The sequence below is a fragment of the Carettochelys insculpta genome, chromosome 3, assembly GCF_033958435.1.
Source record: "Carettochelys insculpta isolate YL-2023 chromosome 3, ASM3395843v1, whole genome shotgun sequence".
Taxonomy (NCBI): domain Eukaryota; kingdom Metazoa; phylum Chordata; order Testudines; family Carettochelyidae; genus Carettochelys; species Carettochelys insculpta.
Window position 1 is genome coordinate 7,906,396 of NC_134139.1, and position 23,576 is coordinate 7,929,971.

Sequence of the window (23,576 nt, forward strand, 5' to 3'; positions counted from 1 at the left end):
GCCACCAAAGTCCAAGCGCCTCGGAGAGCCGGAGCCCAGGGCTTGCCGGCAAGGCGGGGTCCCAGGCCCACTGCAGATCAGGCCCTCGGGGGAGAACTTTGCTTTCCCAGATTCCTGAAGCTGAGCGCCTGGCCACGCCCTGCCGGGGTAAAGCGGCGGTGAGGAAGCAAAGCTCGCAAGACTTTCCCGCAGCCCGTTAGGCGGCTCCCTTCTCCCCTCCGGAAAACCGCTGCCTTCCCCGCCCGGCCAGCCTGCCCGGCTCCCACGTGTCCGCCAGGTGAAGGAGGAGCGGGCTTGGCACCAGGGGTCCCGCCCCTGCAGGGCCGGAAGGCATCTCCAGCCCCGTCAGGAGGAGACCAGCGGCGCAAGCGGAGCCGGCTGCGGGAGCGCCCGGGGCGCTGGGCTGCGGGGCCTGCCAGGGCCGGCGCGCTCCCACGCGTGGGGTCTCCCGGCGGCAGCCAGAGCACCGCCCCGCGGCCAGCCAAGTCCCTTGTGTCGGGACTGATAAACTAACCAAACACGCCAGACCCCGGGAAGCCCGCGCGGCTGGGAGCCTACTGGGGGGGGTGGTCGACCTGATGGGGGTTACCCGAGGGCGATGGGGGGTTACACCGGGGGTTTGCCTGAGCGCAGTGGGGGATCAGAGTGCGGGATTACCTGAGGGCGATGGGGGATCAAAGTGAGGGGGGGGTTACCTGAGGGTGATGGGGGGAGTTGAAGCAGGGTGGGTTACCAGAAGGTGAAGGGGGGATAGCTGAGAGTGATGGGGGAATGAGGTGGGGCGTTACCTGAGGGCAACGGGGGATCAGAGTGGGGGGTTACTTGAGGGCGACGGGGGATCAGAGTGGGGGGGTTACGTGAGCGCGGGGGGGATCAGAGTGGGGGGTTACCTGAGGGCGATGGGGGATCAGAGTGGGGGGTTACCTGAGCGCACGGGGGATCAGAGTGGGGGGTTACCTGAGGGCGATGGGGGATCAGAGTGGGGGGTTACCTGAGGGCGGGGGGGATCAGAGTGGGGGGGTTACCTGAACGCGATGGGGGATCGGAGTGGGGGGTTACCTGAGCGCGGGGGTTACCTGAGGGCGATGGGGGATCGGAGTGGGGGGTTACCTGAGCGCGGGGGGGGATCAGAGTGGGGGGGTTACCTGAGGGCGATGGGGGATCGGAGTGGGGGGGTTGCCTGAGGGCGATGGGGGATCCGAGTGGGGGGTTGCCTGAGGGCGATGGGGGATCCGAGTGGGGGGTTACCTGAGGGCGATGGGGGATCAGAGTGGGGTGGTTGCCTGAGGGCGATGGGGGATCGGAGTGGGGGGTTGCCTGAGGGCGATGGGGGATCGGAGTGGGGGGGGGTTACCTGAGCGCGATGGGGGATCAGAGTGGGGGGGTTACCTGAGGGCGATGGGGGATCCGAGTGGGGGGTTGCCTGAGGGCGATGGGGGATCGGAGTGGGGGGGGTTACCTGAGGGCGATGGGGGATCGGAGTGGGGGGGGTTACCTGAGGGCGATGGGGGATCCGAGTGGGGGGTTGCCTGAGGGCGATGGGGGATCAGAGTGGGGTGGTTGCCTGAGGGCGATGGGGGATCCGACTGGGGGGTTACCTGAGCGCGGGGGGGATCAGAGTGGGGGGGTTACCTGAGCGCGCGGGGGATCAGAGTGGGGGGGTTACCTGAGGGCGATGGGGGATCGGAGTGGGGGGTTACCTGAGCGCGGGGGGGATCAGAGTGGGGGGGTTACCTGAGCGCGGGGGGGATCAGAGTGGGGGGGTTACCTGAGGGCGATGGGGGATTAAAGCCGGGGGCAGCAGATCTCGCCCCCCCGGGGAATTCTTGCCGACATTCCTGGCGGGAGGCAGGGCGCAGGGCGCACGGCGGAGCCGCTCCGACCGGTCGGACAGGTAGGCGCCTGTTGACACCGTTATGTGGAGCACGCATGCTCCCGCCGAGTTTCCTGGTGCCTGGGCGATCCCACCTTGGGAAAGTTTCCCCGGGCTCGGGCGGGCTCCGCTCGCCGCCAGGAGCCACGGGGAGGGGCGGCCGGAGGGGCCCGGGCCGGCCGGGGGCCGCGATCGCGGGCGGGGGGCCGCAGGGGCCGCCGCGGGGCCGGGGGAGCCCGCACCATGCCCCGAGCCTTCCTGGTGAAGCGGCGCAGCCCGCAGCCGGCCAGCCGCAGCTGGGACCGGCTGCCGGACGAGGAGCGAGCGGACACCTACATCCCAGGTACGGCCGGCGCGGCGCGGGGCGGGGGTTCCCGGCCTGCGCCCCAGCCGCTCGCTGCGGGGCGGGAGTGATCCCCCAAATACCTTGGGGGCGCAGCGGGCGGGGGGGGGCTCCCCGGGACGGCGCGGAACTTGTGCTGGCGGAGGCGGGCAGCTGAGGTGCAGCTCCCTGCGAGCTGGGACAGGGGGTGCCGGACGGGGGAGGGGGGTTCGCACGTGATAGTGACTCGCAGCTGGGAACGGACACGTGGAGTGGGGGGGCTGGGGGTGTGTATGGGGTGAGTGTGGGGGTGCGGGGGGCTGGGGGTGAGTAAGTGTGGGAGATGGGGGGTGGGTCTGGGGATGTGGGGGACTCGGGCTCAGGTGAGCGTGGCGGATGGGGTGCGGGAGGCCGGGGTGAGTGTGGGGGGCTGGGGTGAGTGGGGGAGGGGTGCGGGATGTAGGGACGTGGGGGGCTGGAGGCGTACAGGTGAGAGTGGGGGATGGAGGTGCGCGAAGCCGGAGGTGAGTAAGGGGGGGCGGGGATGTACCCCTTAATCCGAGCTGCCTCCTCCCAGACGTGCTCCCCGTACTTAATCCAGCCCCCACTGCAGTGAGCCCCGGCCCGCTGGCCTGGGGGGCCGGGTCCAAATGGCGGGGGGGACCCTCTCATTGCCTCCCCCCAGCTCGGGCCCTAGCGCTGCGGGCGTGGCCCGGCTCACGCCGCCTCCCCTGCGCGGTTATAACGGGAAGGAGGAAGCCGGCGCGGCCGGGCTGGGCTGTTTGAACTTTGGGACCATTAGTGTTTGAGTTTCCGATTGCACTGTTAGCCGGGCCGCTCCTCCCCGCCGGCCGCAGGGCTGCCCCCACCTGGCACGCCGAGCCACCCGCCTCTGCTACCTGCCCCCTGCCTGCCTGGCACCCCCATCAGGGCTCCCTGTGAGCTGAGGGCTTGGGCACCTGCCCAGGAGAGATTCAGGTGCCACCCGCTGATAAGCAGAGCGCCCGCAGCCGGCAGCTGGTGTTGCTATGGTGGTGCACATCCGCACATACCTGAGTGCGCACAACAAAATTTATTCTGCCCATGGATGGAAAAAATAGAGGGGACCCACCCAGCACCTGCCCGCCAGCTGGCCACCCCCACCACTGTGTCATGCCTGGCTGGCACCTGAGTCCTGGCAAGCCGCCACCTGTGCCCTGCCTTCCCCCTCCTGCTTAACACCCCCTGCCATTCCTGCCTGCCTGGCATCATTTACCTCCTGGGCGCTGCTTTCCTGGTGTTGTCTTCTCCCTGCCCCCTCCTTGCCCACCAGTCTGGCATCCTGCCCCCCCGTCCTTCTGCCCTACTGTCTGCCAGCCTGGCACCCGCCCCTGCTGCTGGCCTGCTACCAATCCCTGCCTTCCTGGCACCCTGCTCCCACCATCCTGCGTCTTGCCTGGCACTCCCCCTGCCTGACCCCGGCACCTCCTGCCCCTTCTCTGCTGCCTGGCATCTTCTTGCCACCTGCACCCTCCCTGGTGCCACCTGCACCCACTGGCAATGCCCCAACAGCCTGATATGACCCTACCACCTGCCCCACACCTGCCTTGGTCCAGGAGAGCAACCTGCCAGCTGTGCCTAGTTTGACTGCCCCAGACAGCGGCCTCCCTGCCAGCATAGCAATGCCTGACACCAGTGCCCAGCCTGCCCGCCCCCTGCCAGCCTGCCCCTGAACTGTGCCCTGCCTGCTTGCCTCGGGACAGCACAGCGCCTGCCTGTCCCCTGCCAGCCTGGCCCTGGGCAGCACCCTTCCACTCTGCTCCCTGACCCTCTTGTGGGCAACGCCAGAGCCGAGCCTCTCCCTGGCAGCACTGCAGGTGCCATCTGTGCCCTGCTGCTGTTGCCCTTCTTGGGCACTGCGCCTCTTGCAGTGGCTGTGAATATGGACCAGCCCTTTTCCCCTGCAGCAAGTGTCTCTCCCTTTTCTAGTAACCCCCCTTCTCTGCCTCACCCCAGGAGGCATCGGCTGCGTGCTGCTGAACTACCGCAATGAAGACAGCTGCAGCTTGGAGAGCAATAGCAGCAGCACCACCAGCACCCTGGAGGCTGAGCCGAGCGATCCCCTGACTCCCCAGCCAGCAGCAGAGACCAGGAATGCAGAGGGGACGCTGCTGGACTTGGCCATGAAGCGCCCAGTGGTCAGATCAAAAATCAAGGTACAGGACCAGCTCCCTGCACCAGCCTCCCATGATACGCCCCCAGGGGGCCCAGTCAGTCTGGTGAAATACCCCATCATCCCAGGAACACATCAATGTTCCCTCTAAACTTTTCTGCCATATGCAGATATTTGCCACCAATGTGTGGAATAAATTTTATGTGCACCCAGGCATGTGCAAATGTGCACCACCAGTAAAAACAAAACCTAGTAGTGGGCACTCAGCTTATCGGCTGGGTGGTCTTTGAATCTGGGTTGTGTTGCTAACAGGGAACGCTGACCCTGATCCTCCGAGGCATTTAGAAACTGGACTCCCATTGAAATTAGGCACCTAAATACGTTGGAGGATCTAGGCCACGTCACCTGCCATTGTGATCAGCTGCCACGTTACATCTATATTTGGGTGGAGCTGCTACATTAGGCCAACAGGGCTGTGTACGTTTGTGTGTGTGTGGTCAAATTCCAGACCTGCTCAGGACTTGCAATTTGGGCAGGAAGCAATGCTGATCTGCCCCCAGCTATGCCAAAGCACCTACGGTAAAAATGGCCTTTCGGTGAAACAAATGCAAAGCTATGGCAATACCTACCCCCTCCAAAAACTGGTGGGTAAGATTCTCAAGGCAGCCTGGGGGACTGAGACACGCACCTTCTGTTACAACTCATGAATTGGCCATTACAGTAGAAGTCAGACCTACTGTCACCCACGGAATGGAGACTATAATTTGGAGATGTTTGTAACTCTGAACAAAACCTTGGGGGTTGGTCTTTCAAAATCTTACAGCTTACACATGGGCTCCATACAGCTATGAAACTGTTCCCTGTAGAAGAAAAATGCTGCGTGCTCTTTATAATTTTAGTAGGTCATGTTTAACACAGTACTGTGCTGTATTTGCTTTCTTGTTTGTCTCTGCGGCTGCCTGATTGCATATCTCTTATTCCAAATAAGGTAGGCTGACTGGTCAGTTCTTAACTCTGGTGTTCGTAACTCTGAAGACTTACCGCAATTAACGCCTTTGAAAAATTCAGCCGCCTGTGTGCACATGCACACGCAGATCTGTGCAGCCTGGATGGGTCAAAAACCAGCTGTTTCCATTCCTGCAAGGTAGAGCTGGTGGACTGCAGTAGAAGTGGCAAGATAGGAAATGGGCAATCCATCGAGCGTGCTTGCCCAGCATGAAAGACAACCAGAGCAAATGAATCCAGTCCTGCTACCAAGAATCGTTGCAAGGGTAGCACGGAGAGGCAAGATAGGACGAAAAATACAATACAGCCTGGTCTGTCTCTCAGTGATGTCAAAAGAGATGTTCCCACCAACTTCAGGGGAGGTTGGAGCATGTCTCAGGCTGTGTCTACACAAGGCAATAATAGGTGTGTTTTTACGCTGAGATGGCAACCACGTTGCAGAATCCTAACATAGGCCAGGGAAGCTGGAGTGCTACCTTGGCGTCCTGTATCTCTGTAGGTCTTTACAACATTAGCTGTTATATTAGTATTGAATTGTAAAAACCCTCAACACTGATATTCCTAGTGTCCTCGTAGCCACAGTAAGCTTGAGTGAGAGACTTTGCTGTTCTTGCCCTATATATTGCTCACATTCTCCCCATAGATTTTCAAAGTTCCCTGTTTTGCAGGCAAGACTTATTATTCTTTCAAGGGGCCAGTATTTGCTAGCACTGCTTTGCTCCTGCTGTCAAGAAGGATCTGGCCAAACAGCCAAGTCTTGGGAAAAGCTAATTCCCCGCTCTTCCTTCTTATTTATCTGTATTTGGGTTAAACACAGAATAGCTTTGTGTTGTTGCCTTAGGCTCTGATTCTGCCATAGCTCTGTGTAGGGTGAGCCTCCAGTTTGTGCTGATTGCAGGATCTACACCAGGGCTGAGGAACCCCAGACTCTGCTTTGGATCTGGACCTTGGAGCTTGGGTCTTCCCTCCCCAGCATCAGACCCTTAGTGGGGTTGGGGGTGGAGAGCCCTGAGCCTTGTGGGCCAGATCAGGTGACTTGGGGCCAGATCCAGCCCATGGGCTTCTGGTGTGGCAGGGGCAGATGGGGGAGGGTGGGGGACCTGATCCGGAACAGCACTGCTGCCACTCCTCCTCCCCCTCTCCCAGCTGGGTGAATGACAGTGCAGCGCTGCCTGCAGAGAGGCTTTGCCCGCTGCTCTGACTGGCTGGAATTCCAGCCAATCAGACTGGTGGAGGTGGGGGGCGGTACCTGGCAGCCGGGGGGGCGGAAAAAGTTCCCTGGAGAGGGTTTTCATGTGCTGCAGCCATTTCCCCAGCTGGCCATGGGGGCAGTGGTTTACAGAGCTAAGCGTCCCCCTTCCCCCAGCCTGCTTCTGCCCCCTCCTCCTGCCCAGACTCTGCCACCCAGACTCTCTCAGCTCCACCCTGCTCCCTCCCTCCAGCCTGCTTCAGACCCCAGCCCACTTATGCACCTGACCTCCCATCCAGACCACTCACCCTTTGCCTGTTCCTGCACCCTCCATCCCACTCAAACCTCAAACACCCAACCCCTGCCCACTCCTGCACCCTTTCTCCTGCCCAGACCCCACACCCACTCCCCAGAAGGCCCCTCCTGCACACTGAATTCTGCCCCCTTGCATTTTCGGTCCCACCCCAGGCCTCCAGAAAAGTTAATCTGGCTTGGGAGAAGCTCTGAACCTCAGTCCCCACTTCTCCATCCCATGCCCCTGGTGCTGGAGTGCGAGGGGAATGGAGTTTCTCAGCCAGGGGCCACATCAGTGAGGGTTTTGTGGGCTTTTTATATGTCTCTCACTTTTGTGTGGCCCCCCACCTGATTTTTCTGTGGGTCAGTGGCCCCTCAACCCAAAAAAGGATTCCCCACCCTGATCTAGACTATATTTGGCCAGAAAGAAGGGAGTTTATTTGGGATTATCTTTTGCTCAAACTGTGGAATTTCTACCAGGATTTATCTTGCTCACTAGTTTACTGACAACCCTTTTATTTAAATCTTTGACATTGCTAAAGCCACAAGGAAGATCATGGAGAAATATGTATCACTTCAGTCAGCTAGGTTCTGCAGAACTCCCCCCAGGACTCCTGGAGACACTGCTAAACGCTCTGCAGATCCTGAGGAGTCAGCTGTACTCATTTGGACCCTGGGTTTTAGAGCATGTCTATATTGTGATCAGAGAGCTAGGGCCCAGGAGGAGGGATAGCTGAGTAGTTTGAGCACAGGCCAGCTAAACCCAGGGGTGTGAATTCAATCCTTGAGGGGGCCATTTGGGGATCTGTTTTTTTTTTTTTTTAAAGGAGGGTGCTTGCTTCTGCTAAGAGAGCAGGGGACTGGACTCAGTGACTTCCCAAGGTCTCTTCCAGCTCTAGGAGATGTGTATCTCCAAATACTTTATATTATTAAAGGCTTATGGGGCTAGACAGACAATTCCAGTATCAGCATTCTGGCTTGAGCTCAGGGATGCTCCTCTCACAGGGTGTCTTAGATTCCAAGTTCCAGCCCCCGTGGGATTGTCTGCACTGCAGTTGTATAACCCCACCTCTCCAGCCCCAAGGGCCTGAGTCTGCTGACCCAGGCAAGCTACAGGTCTTGTGCTGCAGTGTAGACATATTCTACACCAATGTTTCCCAATTTCATTTGGCCATGGAACCCTTTTAAACTCAAAAGAATTTTATGGAACCCCGTTCCCAGAATCTACCTCCTCAGCCCCCAAACCCATCCCCATCTCCAGGCTTTACCAGCCTCAGCCCCCAAATCCGCTCCCCTATCCCCAAGCTTTACCCCTGTACTGCAGGCCTCACCCCCATCCCCAGGCTTAACCCCTCTCAGCCCCCAAACCTGCCTCCCATCTCCAGGATTAACCTGTCTCAGCTGCAAATCAGGCCCTGGGACTAACCCATTCATGGCGCTGGCTGCGGAGCCTATGCCAGGCAGCCACGTGTGCCCAGTGGAAGGAAGGCTGGCGTGGAGGTGTTCCACTAGTGGGGGTGAGCCGAGCCACACCCACTGGAGAAGTGTGGCCCTGAGCGAGGGGCTCTCTGCAGCTCCCTGCCCTGTTGCTGCTGGAATAATGGAACTAAATTCAGTTGGTTTAACGGCCAGATCCCTCCCGCTGCCCTGCTGGCCATTAAACCAATAACCTTTAGTTCTGCAGTTTCAGTGGCGGCAGGGCAGGGACGCACAGAGGAGCAGCTCTTGTAATAGGTATCAGAGGGGTAGCCGTGTTAGTCTGTAGCTTCGAGAACCCTTATTTCCTCTTCGCGGAACACCAGTTGGGAAACACTGGTCTACATTTTGGACTGACGCAGCAAGCGCTGGCGTCTATCAAAATAATGTTTAACTACCAGTGTAATAAAGACATTAAAGCCTTTCCCATAAAGGACAGTCTTCCAGAGTCCTGAACCATCAGCCTCAGGTCCAGCCATTTCAGAGAATCACAAACTCAACCTTTCCTGCTTTAGAATCACGAAAGAAAAGATTAACCGCTAGTAACACTTCTGAGTTAATTAACAGGGGAAGACTGCTCCTATTGTTTCAGTCTCTGCAGAGTTAAGACAATACCGTGCTGGTTTACTTTGTAAGGGTTATATCTCCACAACCAAAACCTCTACACCCTTTGTTGGCAAAACAAATCTTCTGTTCCATCAAACACTGCGGGTGGAAGTCCTTTGAGATAAAGGTAAAGCTTGTTTATGCGAGCAAGCTGCTTTGATTTCACTCAAGGTGTGATTCTAAACCGATTTAAGGCTTGTCTATAGGGGGAGGTTTTAGGGCTTGTCTGTAGCTTTGGCATACACTAAGGTGTTAATTCAAATAGATTTTGTTGTACCTTCATAGGCGCTCTAGATGCTCTTATTCTGTTATATATAAAGGTGGCTGTGGTTCTGTGTGTGTGGTTTAGTTTATGTTGCTTGTGAAGGGGTTTAAATGACACTGAAAATAACCTGCTGGCAGAGCGGCTTAGTGTGTTTTCCTGTGAGGATGAGGTCGTAGTTAAACAGGCATATCTCTCCTGGAGCCCAGGACCAAAATAACTAAATGCTTAGCTAAGCATGCGAGGAGTCCTATTTGAAGCCAATGGTTTACTGTTAGGCTTACAGTAAACATATCCCGAAATGTGTGGCTGGTTTGGGACATAAATCTTTGGAATGTTTTCATTTTTTCTCATGATCATATGTTTCTAATATCGCAGTTTAGGACTTCAGTGACAGCTTCTCTTTTGTCCTGTGTTGGCTCCTTGTCCATTGTGGTGGACTATGGACTTTGCCCAAATAAGCTATGGAACTCCTAAGATCTGTGTGGACCTCAGAAGAACCAGGGAAGTCTCTGATCCATGCCTTGAATTGTGTAGCACCTAGCCAATTGCATGTGTCAGTCAAGGGAGTGGTCCTCATTTCTCCCTCTCCAAGAGAGCTGCTTCTCTTCCAACACACACACACTTAATAATATGGCCTCACTAACAGACAAACAACAAATAGAAAAAATCCTAGATAAACTTTACATATCCTGTTCTTTTCCATATGCTATCATTCAGTCAGTCCTCTCTTATATGAGTTTGAACAAGAAAAAGTTTACTTGGCACCTTTAACTCTGGCTCTCACAAGTACAAGCTCCCCTTTGCAGCTCATTTTATTCAATAGATCTAGAAGCGCACAAAAATATTTGCGACTATTTCTGCAGAATTCTCAATTCTGAGCAGTTAAACACTTACACGTCTAATCCTGAGTGAGTGTACACTGGTGGAGCGCCTCTGACTTAAATGGAGAGAAGCCAATTGACCCCAGCTGAACCTCTGGCCTATATGGAATAGTTTCACCCAAATCTCTGTCATTAAGATGCAATTCCACTAACTGCAATAGTACACTGCAACTCATGTAGTGGGATCCATAGCGTTTTTAAAGAGTTCTTCCTTAAAAAAGTGATGTTTTTGAAACAAACCCTTGGCCACCATAAGGCAGAATTAAGTTCACAGTCAGTGGGAGTGGGCACCAAGTTGTCCTTTGTGCCTTTGAACATCAGGTCCTGGAGCTACTTATTCAGCGTAGTGTGAAATGACACTCTACTGGTTCAAATCCAGGCAGTGATGCTGATAACTCAGGCACAGGGAGGAAAATGTAATGCAGGGACACTCTGCTGAGTTTCAATCCGATGTGACAGGCCTCTTGCCCTAATGTTTTCGGAGATAAAGCCCCGATGATGCTGGAAGGTCAGTGTGGGGAATATGGGTGCAAAGGATCACCCTTGCACAGCTCACTGCAAGTGGGAAGCGCCGACCTCAGACCATAAAAGCTGGCTTCTAGTTTGCGATAATGTTCACCTTCCCCTGGATTTTTACAGTGAGGATTTTTCTCCCATGCGTACCGAGAATCCCCCCGTGCTTTGCTCCTGCTGTTCAACCCAGAACCAGCTCAACCACGTTTCATTTCTGTCCGATAGTTCACGACCGGCACATGTGAGGATGCGGCGTTGTACAGTTGCGAGCTGTGCGGCAAAGGCTTTCGCCTGCAGCGGATGCTCAACCGTCACGTGAAGTGCCACAGCCAAGTGAAGCGACACCTGTGCACCTTCTGTGGCAAAGGGTTCAATGACACCTTTGATCTGAAGAGACATGTAAGGACCCATACAGGTGAGAGCAGCTGTGTAGTCCTTTGTTAAAACCTAAGGCGCTCTGCCCCCTACAGGCAACACAGTGAACTGTCAAAGGTGCAATTTCACAGAGTAGGATTTTGTATTCGGTCCAAACTTGGATAACAACAATTGGTTTGGTTCCGTCCTTCCTCTGCCTCCCCTCCTGACTGGCTGCCTAGACAGAAGCCAGGCAGCAGATCTGACATCTCTAGTCCTGAGCACGGACGCCCTACAGAGCCAGCTGCCTGGCAGAATCGCTCTGCTTTTTGGCAGAAATTGTACCCCTTGATGGAAAGGTTTGTGCAGCTCTGGGTGGAGACTTTTAAGGCACAAAAGGCTGTCTGGCCATTCTTGGTGCAGTTTAGCTTCACTCAGTTACGAACAGCATTGAGCTAAACCGAAAAAAGCTGCTGTCAAGCTGGAATAAAGAGTTTTCCTCCGAGGGTTTGCACTAAGTAAACCAGGGAAGTGTGTGCGCGGGGAGAGCTTGCATTTGTACAAATCCTAATGTGGACACTCTCATCCCAGGGGCAGACGATGGAACTAAGCTAAATGAATTGATTGATTTTAAATATGTCCACAAGAAAATTGCCCTGGTTTAACTACATCCCTGCAGACATTCTTGGTCTAACTGGCAATCCTATGTGAGCGGGTCACTGTCTTAGCATAGTCTGTCACCCAGCGACTGCTGGCCAAGCTCCCCGATTTTTCTCAGTCTTGGTACTAACAAGAGCTTAGGGATGCTATTATCTTTTTTGTTTACGGTTTCCTGAAGCACTGAGTCGTTAGCCAAGTACCCCACTGCACATCCAGGTGTAATAGTTACGTAGGCAAACATGGCATTTATGGCTGAGCAGGCATTTCTACTCACTCACTGAGATCTAATTTACTGAGAAAATGTTGGCCAAGTCCTTGTCTTTCTATTAGAAAAGCACAGTGGGAACTTCAATTTGTGCGTGGAACGGTGTCTGAGATGATCAGCAGGGAGCAACATTTTGAGACACGCTGTTGGGCTCCATTTGGCCCAGAGGTTGGATTTTTATAAAAACAAGCTTTTGATAAGCGTGAACAAAGCTAAGCCCAGCAGATGCATTCTCACGTATAATGGTAGCAAGTTGAGATTAATTGCCATGGTGTCTCCTGCAGCCATACGGGGAAGCGGCCCAATCCAGCATCGCAGTGCCCACATACTCTGGGGTGTCTCCCCTCTATCCCCAGGAATCCTCAACCCTCTATACCCACCTTGCCTCGGTGACCCTCTGCCAGTCGTCATCTAGACCTGCCTCGGGGCAAACTACAGTCTGAAATGGCCACGCAGCATCAGCAAGGGGGTTTGGACCCGCTGTCTGCACCTGCCTTGGCTGCCTCCCTGCAGTCCCAGCACTGTTCAGAGCCTGGTCCCTGGGTCTCAGACTGGGATTACTCAGGCTGGAGCATCCCTGGCTCACCCTGCCTTTCCCCAGCACTGGTGTGTCCCTGCGGTGGTACCTCACTAGTAGGCACGTAGGTCCTTTTCCCTCCAGACCTGGTGTGAGAACGAGTTCTTCTTCTCCAGTAGCCCTTCTTATGGGTCCTTGCTAGGTCCTGATTGGCTGTTTCATGCCATCTCCTGATTGGGTCCCAGGGCTGCCCTGTTTGAGGGCTGTTTTTAACCCTTTTTATGCCTGTGTGGGGCAACCACCCTGTCACATTAATATAGCGTGACATTTCATTGAAACTATTGTTCCCTGCGGCGTTTGCAACCACACCTTTGCAGCTCTGTGATAGTGCCTGAGATTATGCAAGTGAAACTGACTTGTCTCTTCCCATTGCCTGAGCTGAACAGAATGTAAAAGTAGCCAGCATAAACTCTTCCAGTAATCACAGGTATTATTTGCACAAGAGGTGGACTTTGTTCCAGGCACCATTTTAAATTTGACTGTTTTCCCTAAATTCCAGCTATATTGGATGGGAACTGTGAAAAACTCACACCCCTGACTGTGGTAGTTATGCTTGTCTCACCCCCCTGCCCCGGTTTAAATGTGGCTAGGTTGACAAGAGACTCACTTGATTTAGCTACCATCGCTTGAGGAACGGATTAGCTACAGCAGTGGAAAACCCTGTAGTGTCACTATAGGAAGCGTCTACATTACGATGCTATAGTGGAGTAACTATGGTGCTGTCCCTGTGTTGGAGCTGCACCTCTAGACAGTGCCTGACTGCTAGTGTGACTGGGACAAATCTTTTAATGCTATTAGAAAAACAGGTGTTTGAGAACCCCCCTCCTCCAGCCTCCAATCAGTGGGGTGTTTCTGCTAGAAAGTACATTAGCACAATTTGTTACAAAGTTACCATCCATTCATATGAATGGGGGAATTTTACTCTTTTCCTTTTGACTCCCTTTGCCTGTGGCAGTAAAGCCCTAAATGTACAAAAATGTTTTGCAATTGTATATAAATATTTGCTGGATCAGAATGTGTAAATGCAAAATTGCACCAGTTTAACTAAGGTTGGAAATGAAGCAAAATAGCTTTCTTCCAGAAGGGCTGTTTTGAGTATTCCGACATGTAGACATGTAGGTTCTGGCACTGATTTTGTTAAGCCAGTGTCATGTGTATGGACATTCAGATCACAGTCCTATGACAGCTGTGCACTGGTTCACTTGTGGAAGGGTAGAGATACAGAGCCAAGGGCTCGAAGCTGTTATTAGGGTTGCCAGTTTTGGTTGGATGTAGTCCTGGAGATTTAATTGCATTACATAATCTTTAATTCTCAGAGGCTCCAGACCAATCCTGGAGCGTTGGCAAGCCAAGGACTTTTGAAAGGCTGGCAATTTATTCAGTACTGCCAACTCCACATGTTCAAAACTTGGAAGCCAGCACCCTGAAAATCATGAGATTGGATAAAAGATCAAGAGCTTTTTTTTTTAAGTTAGTGTCTTTTATTTATCCTCTCAGTTTTGAGTCTTTATGTTGAGAACATTTTCAGGTTTTTCTCAGCAGCCATGAAAATTGGAAACATAGGGGTGAAACCCTGGCCCCATCAAAGTCAATATCGTGAGAGTTGGCAATGCCGTATAGTTTAGGCCAGTGACTCATGTTAAGCTTCCCTCTTTAGCTTAAACATGAGCATCAGTCCCATTGAGACAGGCTGTACCTGCCTAATCAGATTAGACGGCAGGGCTGCACTTAAGGAGAAGGTTGACTTAAGATACTCAACTCCAGCTATGGGAATAAAAAAGCAGTCAAGTAGCACTTTAACAAAATAATTTATTTGGTGAGCTTTCGTGGAACAGACTCACTTCTTCAGACCACAGCCAGACCAGAACAGACTCAATCTTTAAGGCACAGAGAAACAAAAATAGTAATCAAGTTTGACAAATCAGAAAAAAAAAATTATCAAGTTGAGCAAATCAGAGAGTAGAGGGGCGTGGGTGTGTGTGTCAAGAATTACATTAAGCCAAGTATGCAAAAAAGCCTCTATAATGACTGAGAAAATTCGCATCCCAGTTCAAACCACGTGTTAATGTGTCGAATTTGAATATAAAAGAGAATTCAGCAGCCTCTCTTTCCAAAGTAGTGTGAAAATTCCTCTTCAGTAAGACGCAAACTCTTAAGTCATTAACAGAATGGTCCACTCCATCAAAATGCCAGCTGACAGGTTTGTGGATCAGGAGTGTGTTTATGTCTGTTGTGTGCCCATTTGTCTAAGAGAGTTTGAAGTCTGTCCAAGACACAAAGCATCTGGGCATTGTTGGCACATGATGGCATATATGATGTTATATGAAGAATATAAGAATGTGCCCATGATTCTGTGAATAACCTGGTTAGGTCCAGTGATGGTATCCCCAGAATAGGTATGTGGACAAAGCTGGCAGCGGGCTTTGTTGCAAGGAAAAGTCCCAGGACTGGTGTTTCTGCGGTATAGACTGTGGCTGTTGGTGAGAATCCTCATAAGGTTGGGAGGTTGTCTGTAGGAGAGAACAGGCCTGTCACCTAAGGCCTTCTGGAGTGTGGCATCCTGATTAAGGGTAGGTTGTAAGTCTTTAATAATGCGTTGCAGTGGTTTGAGTTGGGGGCAGTAGGTAATGACCAGTGGTGTTCTCTTCTTGGCTTTTTGTGGCCTGTTCTGGAGTTGCTGGTCTCTGGGTATTCGTCTGGCCCTGTCGATTTGTTTTTTATTTCTCCTGGTGCGTAATTCAGGTTTATGAATATTTGATAAAGACCTTGTAGTTTTTGGTCTCTTGTCAGTTGGATCAGAGCAAATGCGATTGTACCTAAGGGCTTGACTGTAAACAATTGATCTAGTTATGTGTGCAGGATGGAAGCTAGAAGGGTGTAGGTAAGTATAGCTATCAGTGGGTTTCCGGTAGAGTGTGGTACCGATCAGGCCATCCTTGATTTGTACTGTCGTGTCCAGGAAATGTATCTGTTGCATGTAGTAATCGAGGCATAAGTTGATGGTGGGGTGCAGGTTGTTAAAGTCTCTGTGGAATTCTTCTAGAGTCTCTGTACCATGGGTCCAAATCATAAAGATGTCATCAATGTATCTTAAGTAGAGGAGGGTTACTAGGGGATGAGAATTGAGGAATTGTTGTTCCAGGTTAGCCATAAATATGTTAGCATATTGTGGGGCCATGTGGATGCCCATAGCAGTTCCACTAATCTGGAGGTATAAATTGTCCCCAAATCGGAAATAATTGTGGGTGAGAACAAAGTTACAGAGGTCAGACACCAGATTGGCTTTGGTGACATCAGGGATTGTATTCCTGATCACTTGTACTCTGTCTTCGTGTGGAATATTAGTGTACAGAGCCTCTGCATCCATGGTGGCAAGGATGGTGTTTGTCAGGAACTTTTCCAATGTTTTGTAATTTCCTCAGGAAGTCAGTGGTATATCGGAGATAGCTGGGCGTGTTGGTGGCACAGGGTTTGAGGAGAAAGTCCACATAACTGGATAGTCCAGTGGTAAGGGTGCCAATACCTGAAATGATAGGTCATCTGGGGTTCCCAGGTTTGTGGATTTTGGGAAGTAAATAGAATAATCCAGGATGGGGCTTATTTGGTGTGTCTGAGTGAATAAGGTCACGAGTAGCAGCAGGGAGTTCCTTAAGCAGTTGTTGTAATTTCTTTCAGAATTCCAAAGTGGGATCAGAGGAAAGAGGTCTCTTTTGCATACTTGACTTAATCTAATTCTTGATCCCCCCACCACCCGGCCCCTCTACTCTCTGATTTGCTCGCCTTGATACTTTTTTTTCTGATTTTTCAACCTTGATTACGATTTTTGGTTCTCTATGCCTTGAATATTGAGTCTGTTCTGGTACGGCTATGGTCTGAAGAAGTGGGTCTGTCCCATGAAAGCTCACTGCCTAATAAATTATTTTGTTAGTCTTTAAAGTGCTACTTGACTGCTTTTTTGTTTTGATAGTATATAGACTAGTAGGGCTTTCTCTCTGTTACTAATCAGCTATGGGAATAGTGTAGCTGGAGTTGATGTACCTTAAGCCCGGTTTCTGCAGTGCCCCCACAGTGGGAGGTCGACAGGAAAATCCCAGTGACTTGCCTTACTTCTTGTGACTCTGTGGAGTACCAAGGTCAATGGGAGAGCAACAAGTGATTGATTTAGCATGTCCCTACTAGACCTGCTAAATCAGTCCCTGGGAGATAGACTCTCTGGAGATCAATCTCTGGTTAAATGTAGCAAAGCCCTCAGGTGCCTTATGTGAGATATCTGCTTCAGAAAATCTTAGCTTAAGAAAGTGTAATTATTCATTTAGGCTATGTCTACACTAGCTCAGAAGATTGACCTGTTCACAGAATCACAGAACCATAGGGCTGGAAGGGACCTCAGGAGGTCATCTAGTCCAGCCCTTGCTTCAAGCAGGAGCAACCCCAACTAAGTCATTCCAGCCAGGACCTTGTCAACCCAGAGCTTAAAAACCTCGAGGGATGGAGAATCCACCTCCTGTCTAGGCAACGCATTCCAGTGCGTCACCACCCTCCTGGTGAAGTAGTTTTTCTTAATATCTAATCTACACCTCTCCCTCTTCACTGTCAGACCATTGCTCCTTGTTCTGCCATCTGACACCCCTGAGAACAGTTTCTCACCATCCTCTTTAGAGCTCCCCTTCAGGAAGTTGAAGGCTGCTATTAAATCATCCCTAAGTCTTCTCTTCTGTAAGCTAAACAAGCCCAAATCCCTCAGCCTATCCTCATAGGTCATGTGCTCCAGCCCCTTAATCATTTTTGTTGCCCTCTGCTGAACCTGCTCCAGCACATCCATATCCTTTTTACACTGGGGGGCCCAAAACTGGACACAGTATTCCAGATGTGGCCTCACCAGTGCTGAATAGAGGAAAATAACTACTTCTCTAGATATGCTCAAAATGCTCCTCCTAATACACCCTACTATGCCGTTAGCCTTCTTGGCTACAAGGGCTCACTGTTTACTCATATCCAGCCTTTCATCCACCATAACCCCAAGGTCCCTTTCCATCGTACTACTGCTGAGCCAGTTGGTCCCCAGCCTATAACAATGCTTGGGATTCTTCTGTTCCAGGTGCAGGACTCTACACTTCTCTTTGTTGAACCGCATCAGATTTCTTTTGGCCCAGTCCTCCAATTTATCCAGGTTACTCTGGATTCTCTCTCTACCCCACAACATATCTACCTCTCCCCCTAGTTTTGTGTCATCTGCAAACTTGCTAAGGCTCATGACCTAGGTCATTAATAAAGGTGTTGAACAACACCGGCCCCAGAACCGAGCCTTGCGGCACTCCGCTTGAAACTGACCGCCATCCAGATATTGAGCCATTGACCGCTACCCATTGGGCCTGGCCGTCAAGCCAGCTTTCTATCCATTTTATAGTCCAAGGTTCCAATTAATATTTCCTTAACTTATGGGCAAGAACGTTGTGGGAGACCATATCAAAAACTTTGCTGAAGTGAAGGTACACCACATCCACTGACTTCCCCATGTCCACAGAGCCTGTTACCTCATCATAGAAGCTAATCAGATTGGTCAGGCAGGACTTGCCCCAGTGAATCCATGTTGGCTACTTTTGATCAGTTTTCCCTCTTCCAAGTGTTCCAAAATGGATTCCTTGAGGATCCCCTCCATTATTTTCCCAGGCATTGAGGTAAGGCTGGCCAGTCTATAGTTCCCTGGATTGTCCTTCTTTCCTTTTTTAAGGATGGGCACTATGTTTGCCTTTTTCCAATCATCCAGTATCTCCCCCAATCTCCAAGAGTCTTCAAAGATAATGGCCAAAGTCATATCCCTCAGTACCCTCAGGTGCATTAAATCCAGACCCATGGATCTGTGTACATCTAGTTTTCCTCGGTAGCTCAGAACTTGTTCCTTCCCCACAGATGGCTGCCCTCCACCTTCCCATACTGCATTGTCTAGGACCGTCATGTGGAAATTGACTTTGTCCATGAAGACTGAGGCAAAAAAAGCATTGAGTACTTCAGCTTTTCCTACGTCATCTGACACTAGGTTACCTCCCTCATCCAGTAATGGCCCCACACCTTCTCTGATAACCTGTTAATGTTAACATGCCTGTAGAAACCTTTCTTGTTACTCTTCAGATCCCTTGCCAGCTGCAGTTCCAATTGTGCTTTCGCTTTCCTGATTACTCCCCAGCATTCTCCAACCGTATGTTCATACTCCTCCTTAGTCAACTGTCCACATTTCCTTTCCTTATATGCGCCCTTTTCGAGTTTAAGCTGACTAAGGATTTCTCTGTTAAGCCAAGCTGGTTGCCTACCAGGTTTGCATTTCTTACTATGCAGTGGGATGGTTTGTTCCTGTGCCTTCAGTAAGACTTCTTTAAACTATTGCCAGTTCTCCTGAACTCTTTTCCCCTTCATCTTTGTTTCCCAAGGGATCCTGCCCATCAGTTCTCTCAGGGAGTTGAAGTCTGCTCTCCTGAAATCAAGGGTCTGTATGTTACTGCTCACCTTTCTTCCGTTTGTCTGAATCCTGAAATCTACAATCTCATGGTCACTGCAGCCCAGGCTTCCACCCACTTCTGTTTCTCCTAGTAGTTCTTCCCTGTTTGTGAGCAGCAGGTCAAGTTGCGCATAGCCCCGGTCAGTTCCTTCAGCACTTGTACCAAGAAGTTATCCCCAACATTCTCCAAAAACTTCCTGGATTGTCTATGTGCTGCTGTATTGGTCTTCCAACTAATGTCTGGATGATGAAAGTCTCCCATGAGAACCAGGGCCTGTGATTTGGAAGCTTCACTTTGCTGCCTGAAGAAAGCCTCATCTATCTCCTCTCCCTGATCTGGCGGTCCATAGCAGACACCAACTACAACATCATCTACACCAACTACAATATCATCTCTGTTACTTCCACCTCTAAGCTTAACCCAAAGACACTCACCTGGATTTTCTCCCTCCTTATAGTGGAGCTCTGAGCAATCGAACTGCTTCCTTACATCGAGCACAACTCCTCCTCCTTTCCTCCCCTGTCTGTCCTTCCTAAACAGTTTATAACCGTCCATGACCATGCTCCAGTTATGCAAATCATCCCACCAAGTCTCCATTATTCCAACCACCTCATACTTCTTTGACTGTGCCAGGGCCGCTAATTCTTCCTGTTTGTTCTGTAGACTTCTGGCATTAGCGTACAAGCATCTTAGAGAAGAGGCCGATTGGCCCACTTTCTCCTCTTCGCCCAGGAAACCTGCTTGATTGTTCCCTCCTCCTTCCCCACTTACCTCAGGGCTGGTCATCGGGTAGGGACATGCAAAAGCGACCAGTCTGGGGTTGGCACTGACCTCTTGAGATGCGAGGAGTAAGAGAGGTTGACAGGAGAAACTCTCCTGCTGAACTTCTTCAGTGAGGACAGCCAGGTAAGTTGGTTGCCGATTGATTGATTCTAGCTATGCTAGCTAGAATTATGTATCTGCAATTGACTTACTTTCCCTAGTGTGGGCAGCCTTAGCTTGTAAGCTGTTTGGAGCAGGGAATGTCTTCTAATCTGTGTTTGCAGCCTTGCCCAATGGAGAATTTTTTTTGGTGGGTCCCCAAGGGTTATTACGGTAAATGTGATTCCTACTAATCCATAATAATCCTCTTCTGACCTGGTAGGAATTCGTCCTTACAAATGTGAGATCTGCAACAAGGCCTTTACCCAGCGATGTTCTCTGGAATCCCACCTCAAAAAGATTCATGGGGTGCAGCAGCAATATGCGTACAAACAGCGGCGCGACAAACTTTATGTCTGCGAAGATTGTGGCTACACGTGCCCGACCCAAGAGGACTTGTATGTACATGTCAATAACGCTCACCCTGGGAGTGCTTTCCTCAAGAAGACCTCAAAAAAGCTGGCCGCCGTCTTACAGAATAAACTCACCTCTGTCCTGCAGAGGAGCCCTGAAGACAATGAGGAAGACCAGTAGCAGTGGATTACAGCGGTCCCATGCATGGAAGTTTACATGCAGGATGTTTTTTAAGCAGCTTTGAAATGGGTCTGGGTAACAGCAGGAATCGTGTCTTTTTGGTGATGACAGGCCATGGATGTTAGGAACCTCACGTAAAAGAAATGTTCTCAGCTTCATGCCAATACCAGGCAGTTTTTAATGGTGAGAATAAAAGGAAATAATGTGGCATGTGGATAGAACCCTGCACTGACTGACATTCAGGAGACTCCACGTCAATGGCCACCTCTGCCACTGGTCTGCTCTGTAACCTTGGGCAAGTCAAGTTGCCTTTCTGTGACTCAGTTTTCCCAGCTGTATAATGGAGATAATGATACTGATCACTTTGTCGTGTGCTTTGAGATCTGTAGATGAAAAGTGCTAGAAAAAAGCTTGGTGTCATTATTCCCAGATGAAGGTTTACAGTAAGATGAAGTTAAGGATAAGAGTATGTATCATAGGGTAAAAAATGCACAATTAATGCAGCTGAACAACCATAACTCTGCCCTGTAATGACAATGACACCATGAAATAAACAGGTGATTGCAATTAAGGCTGTTAGGGTTTGTATTCCTATGTTAGAAAAAATTAATTTTAAAGATGTCTTAGTGTTTTTCGCATGATTCTCCCCCACCCCCGCTACCCAGCATGACTACAGGGCAGAGTTAAGGTTTTTTGGTGAACTTCCTGATTTTGTAATAATGTTTGGTTTTGAGACCACTCTCACATCTCTTTAGTAGTTGTTTAAGCCTTTAATGACTGAGACATCTTTTCAACCTTAACTCCATCTTAATATATTTTGTGGGGAGGTGGGGTTGGTTTAAAAAATTTTCTCAGATGAACACTAACTAAGAAACCCAAAGAGAACACTACTGTATATTTCTAAGAATTTGAAGATACGTGGCACCAATCTTTAATCGTTTTTTAAAAAATTAAACTTTCAAGGGGGGGGTTTGCTGGGATACCAAAGCAATGCAAAGCAGTCGGAGGGCACTGGCCAATTCACCTGGGTTGAGGACTGCGTTGCATTGCTGAGGTAGCATAAGTCAACCAGAGCAGACTGGTGAACATAGCCATCAGTTGGCCGTTTGTTTATTGGTTTGGAAGACTGCTAGTGAGACCAGCACTATGCTGTGTGGTGGGAGCAGGGAGCAAAAGACCTCAGTCCCCGCCTCCCAATATCTGGTTTTAAGGGGTTCCTCTTTGCTCTTTTTCTGGTTCCTTTGGCATCAAACCACCACCACTTGGAACCTTAGAAGAAGAATGCCAGCTGGGCCGTGCCATCCGTCAGTGAGAACTCTCTGCACGTGTGTCCAATCAGCCCGGTACTTTTGAGTCGCTGTGGCCAGTAGAGCTGTTGCTTGCAAATTAGCTGGCAAGGAAGGGTGATGATTGTTGCTCTACCCTGCTGAGATCACTCAGGATAGAGAAAAGACTCATGCCACAACTAATCTCTTGAAGAACTAAGTTTGAATGCATAAACCCATGAATGAATTTACTTGTAAATTATCTAAAAACTCCTTCTGTACTCAAAGAGCGTGTGCTGTAAGTTTTTTTTTTGGGGGGGGACACTTATTTTGTATTCAAAACAAAGAGGTTGAACACCTGCTTTAATGCCAAATGGAATTTAGCCTGAACTATGAAGCTGACCAGCACCTCCATGGTTAATATATGAAAATGATGCATGATTCGGTTGTGTCTGTAAAAACTAAATTTCATTTGATTGCCTCAGTCCTTGTATAGGTGTTAGCTCAGGCTTTGAAGGGGGAGGGGAAAGCTTTTGTGTGGTGTTAAGCATTTCTTAATGAAGCAACTATTTTATGCAACAGGTGCTTGGGGCCTTGAAAGAATCTTAATAAAGTGAGGCTTTGATGTAAAGAATAAGAATCTTACTGGCGTACATAACAGGAAGTGTGCAAGGGATACATTAATAAACACGATTCCATGTGTGAAGTGCTGAATGAGAGAATATTCATGTAGTGACATTTTGGGTACAAATTATATTTTGTCTCTTAATTGTTCTCTGGTCGTGATCATATTAAGCTTCAGAGATGAAAAGTGGCTTGAGTTCCTATTTAGGACAAGGACTGGCATGAAATGGGCTCCAAAATAAAGACTTTTCTAAGGAGGTTTGCCTTTCTGCAAGCACACCGATACATGCGATCAGATAGTGTACGATCATAAAGTTTAGGTTTGATTATGTGGGCTAGCAGAATAAAAATGGGTAATTCTAATTCTGGATTTTTATTGGAGAAATTTTAGGCCGAAAGAACTTACTGACATATGAGAAGTTCAGGAAATAATGTCATTTACTTATTTGGTATATAATATTAGGAGTTCTGCAACTGTTATATTTGGAGCCAGAGTGAAACTGCAGCATTCCCTCAGGACTGGAATAAACAGTTCTATGTGGCCAAAACAAAAAGCAGTCAAGTAGCACTTTAAAGACTAGCAAAATAGTTTATTAGGTGAGCTTTCGTGTCCCACGAAAGCTCACCTAATAAACTATTTTGCTAGTCTTTAAAGTGCTACTTGACTGCTTTGTGTTTTGATACTGTATAGACTAGCACGGCTTCCTCTCTGTTACTATTCTATATGGCCAGGTAGCATCATCTTCCCCTGACAACTTTATTAAACAGAAGAAACCAAAACAACTAAGGAAATTTCCTGACTAACTTACTTCTTCAATTGCAGGTAGCAGAAATGTAAGAAAACAGGCCTGAAGAGAACATTTGCTAGCAATAACAAACTTTAGAAAGCCAGGGCACTTTACATTGGGGTTACCTATAAAAGTCCTGCCAGTGCAAGATTGTTTTCCTCTCACCAAGCTGTAGTGTTGGAGGTCATTGTCCACAACAGTTGCAGTTCAGAGCCAGACTACAGCGTCTTTGTAACACAGGTAGCTCAGAAAGTATGAGCAGAGGTTGGTGGGGGGTGGAATAAGGCATAAGCTTTCTTTCTGGGGGCCATGAGGATTATTTGAGCCTTGCAGGTGGAAGCACTTGGGCAGGGTGTGATGGGATGTTCATCCGGCAGTGGGCCACAGCTGAAGGGAATTAGGAGGCCCAAGTAATCCCCTGAATGATGATGGAGCCCAGCTATGAGGGAATGGGATGAAGCCAAGAAGCTGGCAGTGGAAAGGGGTTGCAGTGAGGGAACCTGCAGGTGCTCTGGCTG

The 23,576-nt window shown here is 50.2% G+C and overlaps 1 protein-coding gene across 1 annotated transcript; it reads left to right on the forward strand.

The window, feature by feature from the left end:
- The first annotated feature begins 1,941 nt into the window (after nt 1-1,941).
- OVOL2 (ovo like zinc finger 2) lies at nt 1,942-22,759 on the forward strand. Its single transcript, XM_074988446.1, has 4 exons — nt 1,942-2,216; nt 4,191-4,390; nt 10,802-10,991; nt 20,071-22,759. Exons 1-4 carry the CDS (start codon nt 2,117-2,119, stop codon nt 20,379-20,381), a joined length of 801 nt encoding a protein of 266 aa, XP_074844547.1. The 5' UTR covers nt 1,942-2,116; the 3' UTR covers nt 20,382-22,759.
- The last annotated feature ends 817 nt before the right edge of the window (nt 22,760-23,576 follow it).

Bases quoted from the DNA above. Each gene is read 5' to 3' on its own strand.
- OVOL2 (XM_074988446.1), top strand. From the start codon at position 2,117: ATGCCCCGAGCCTTCCTGGTGAAGCGGCGCAGCCCGCAGCCGGCCAGC. The intron at 2,217-4,190 runs GTACGGCCGGCG...GCCTCACCCCAG, and splicing joins AGCGGACACCTACATCCCAG to GAGGCATCGGCTGCGTGCTG. The intron at 10,992-20,070 runs GTGAGAGCAGCT...CTGACCTGGTAG, and splicing joins ACATGTAAGGACCCATACAG to GAATTCGTCCTTACAAATGT.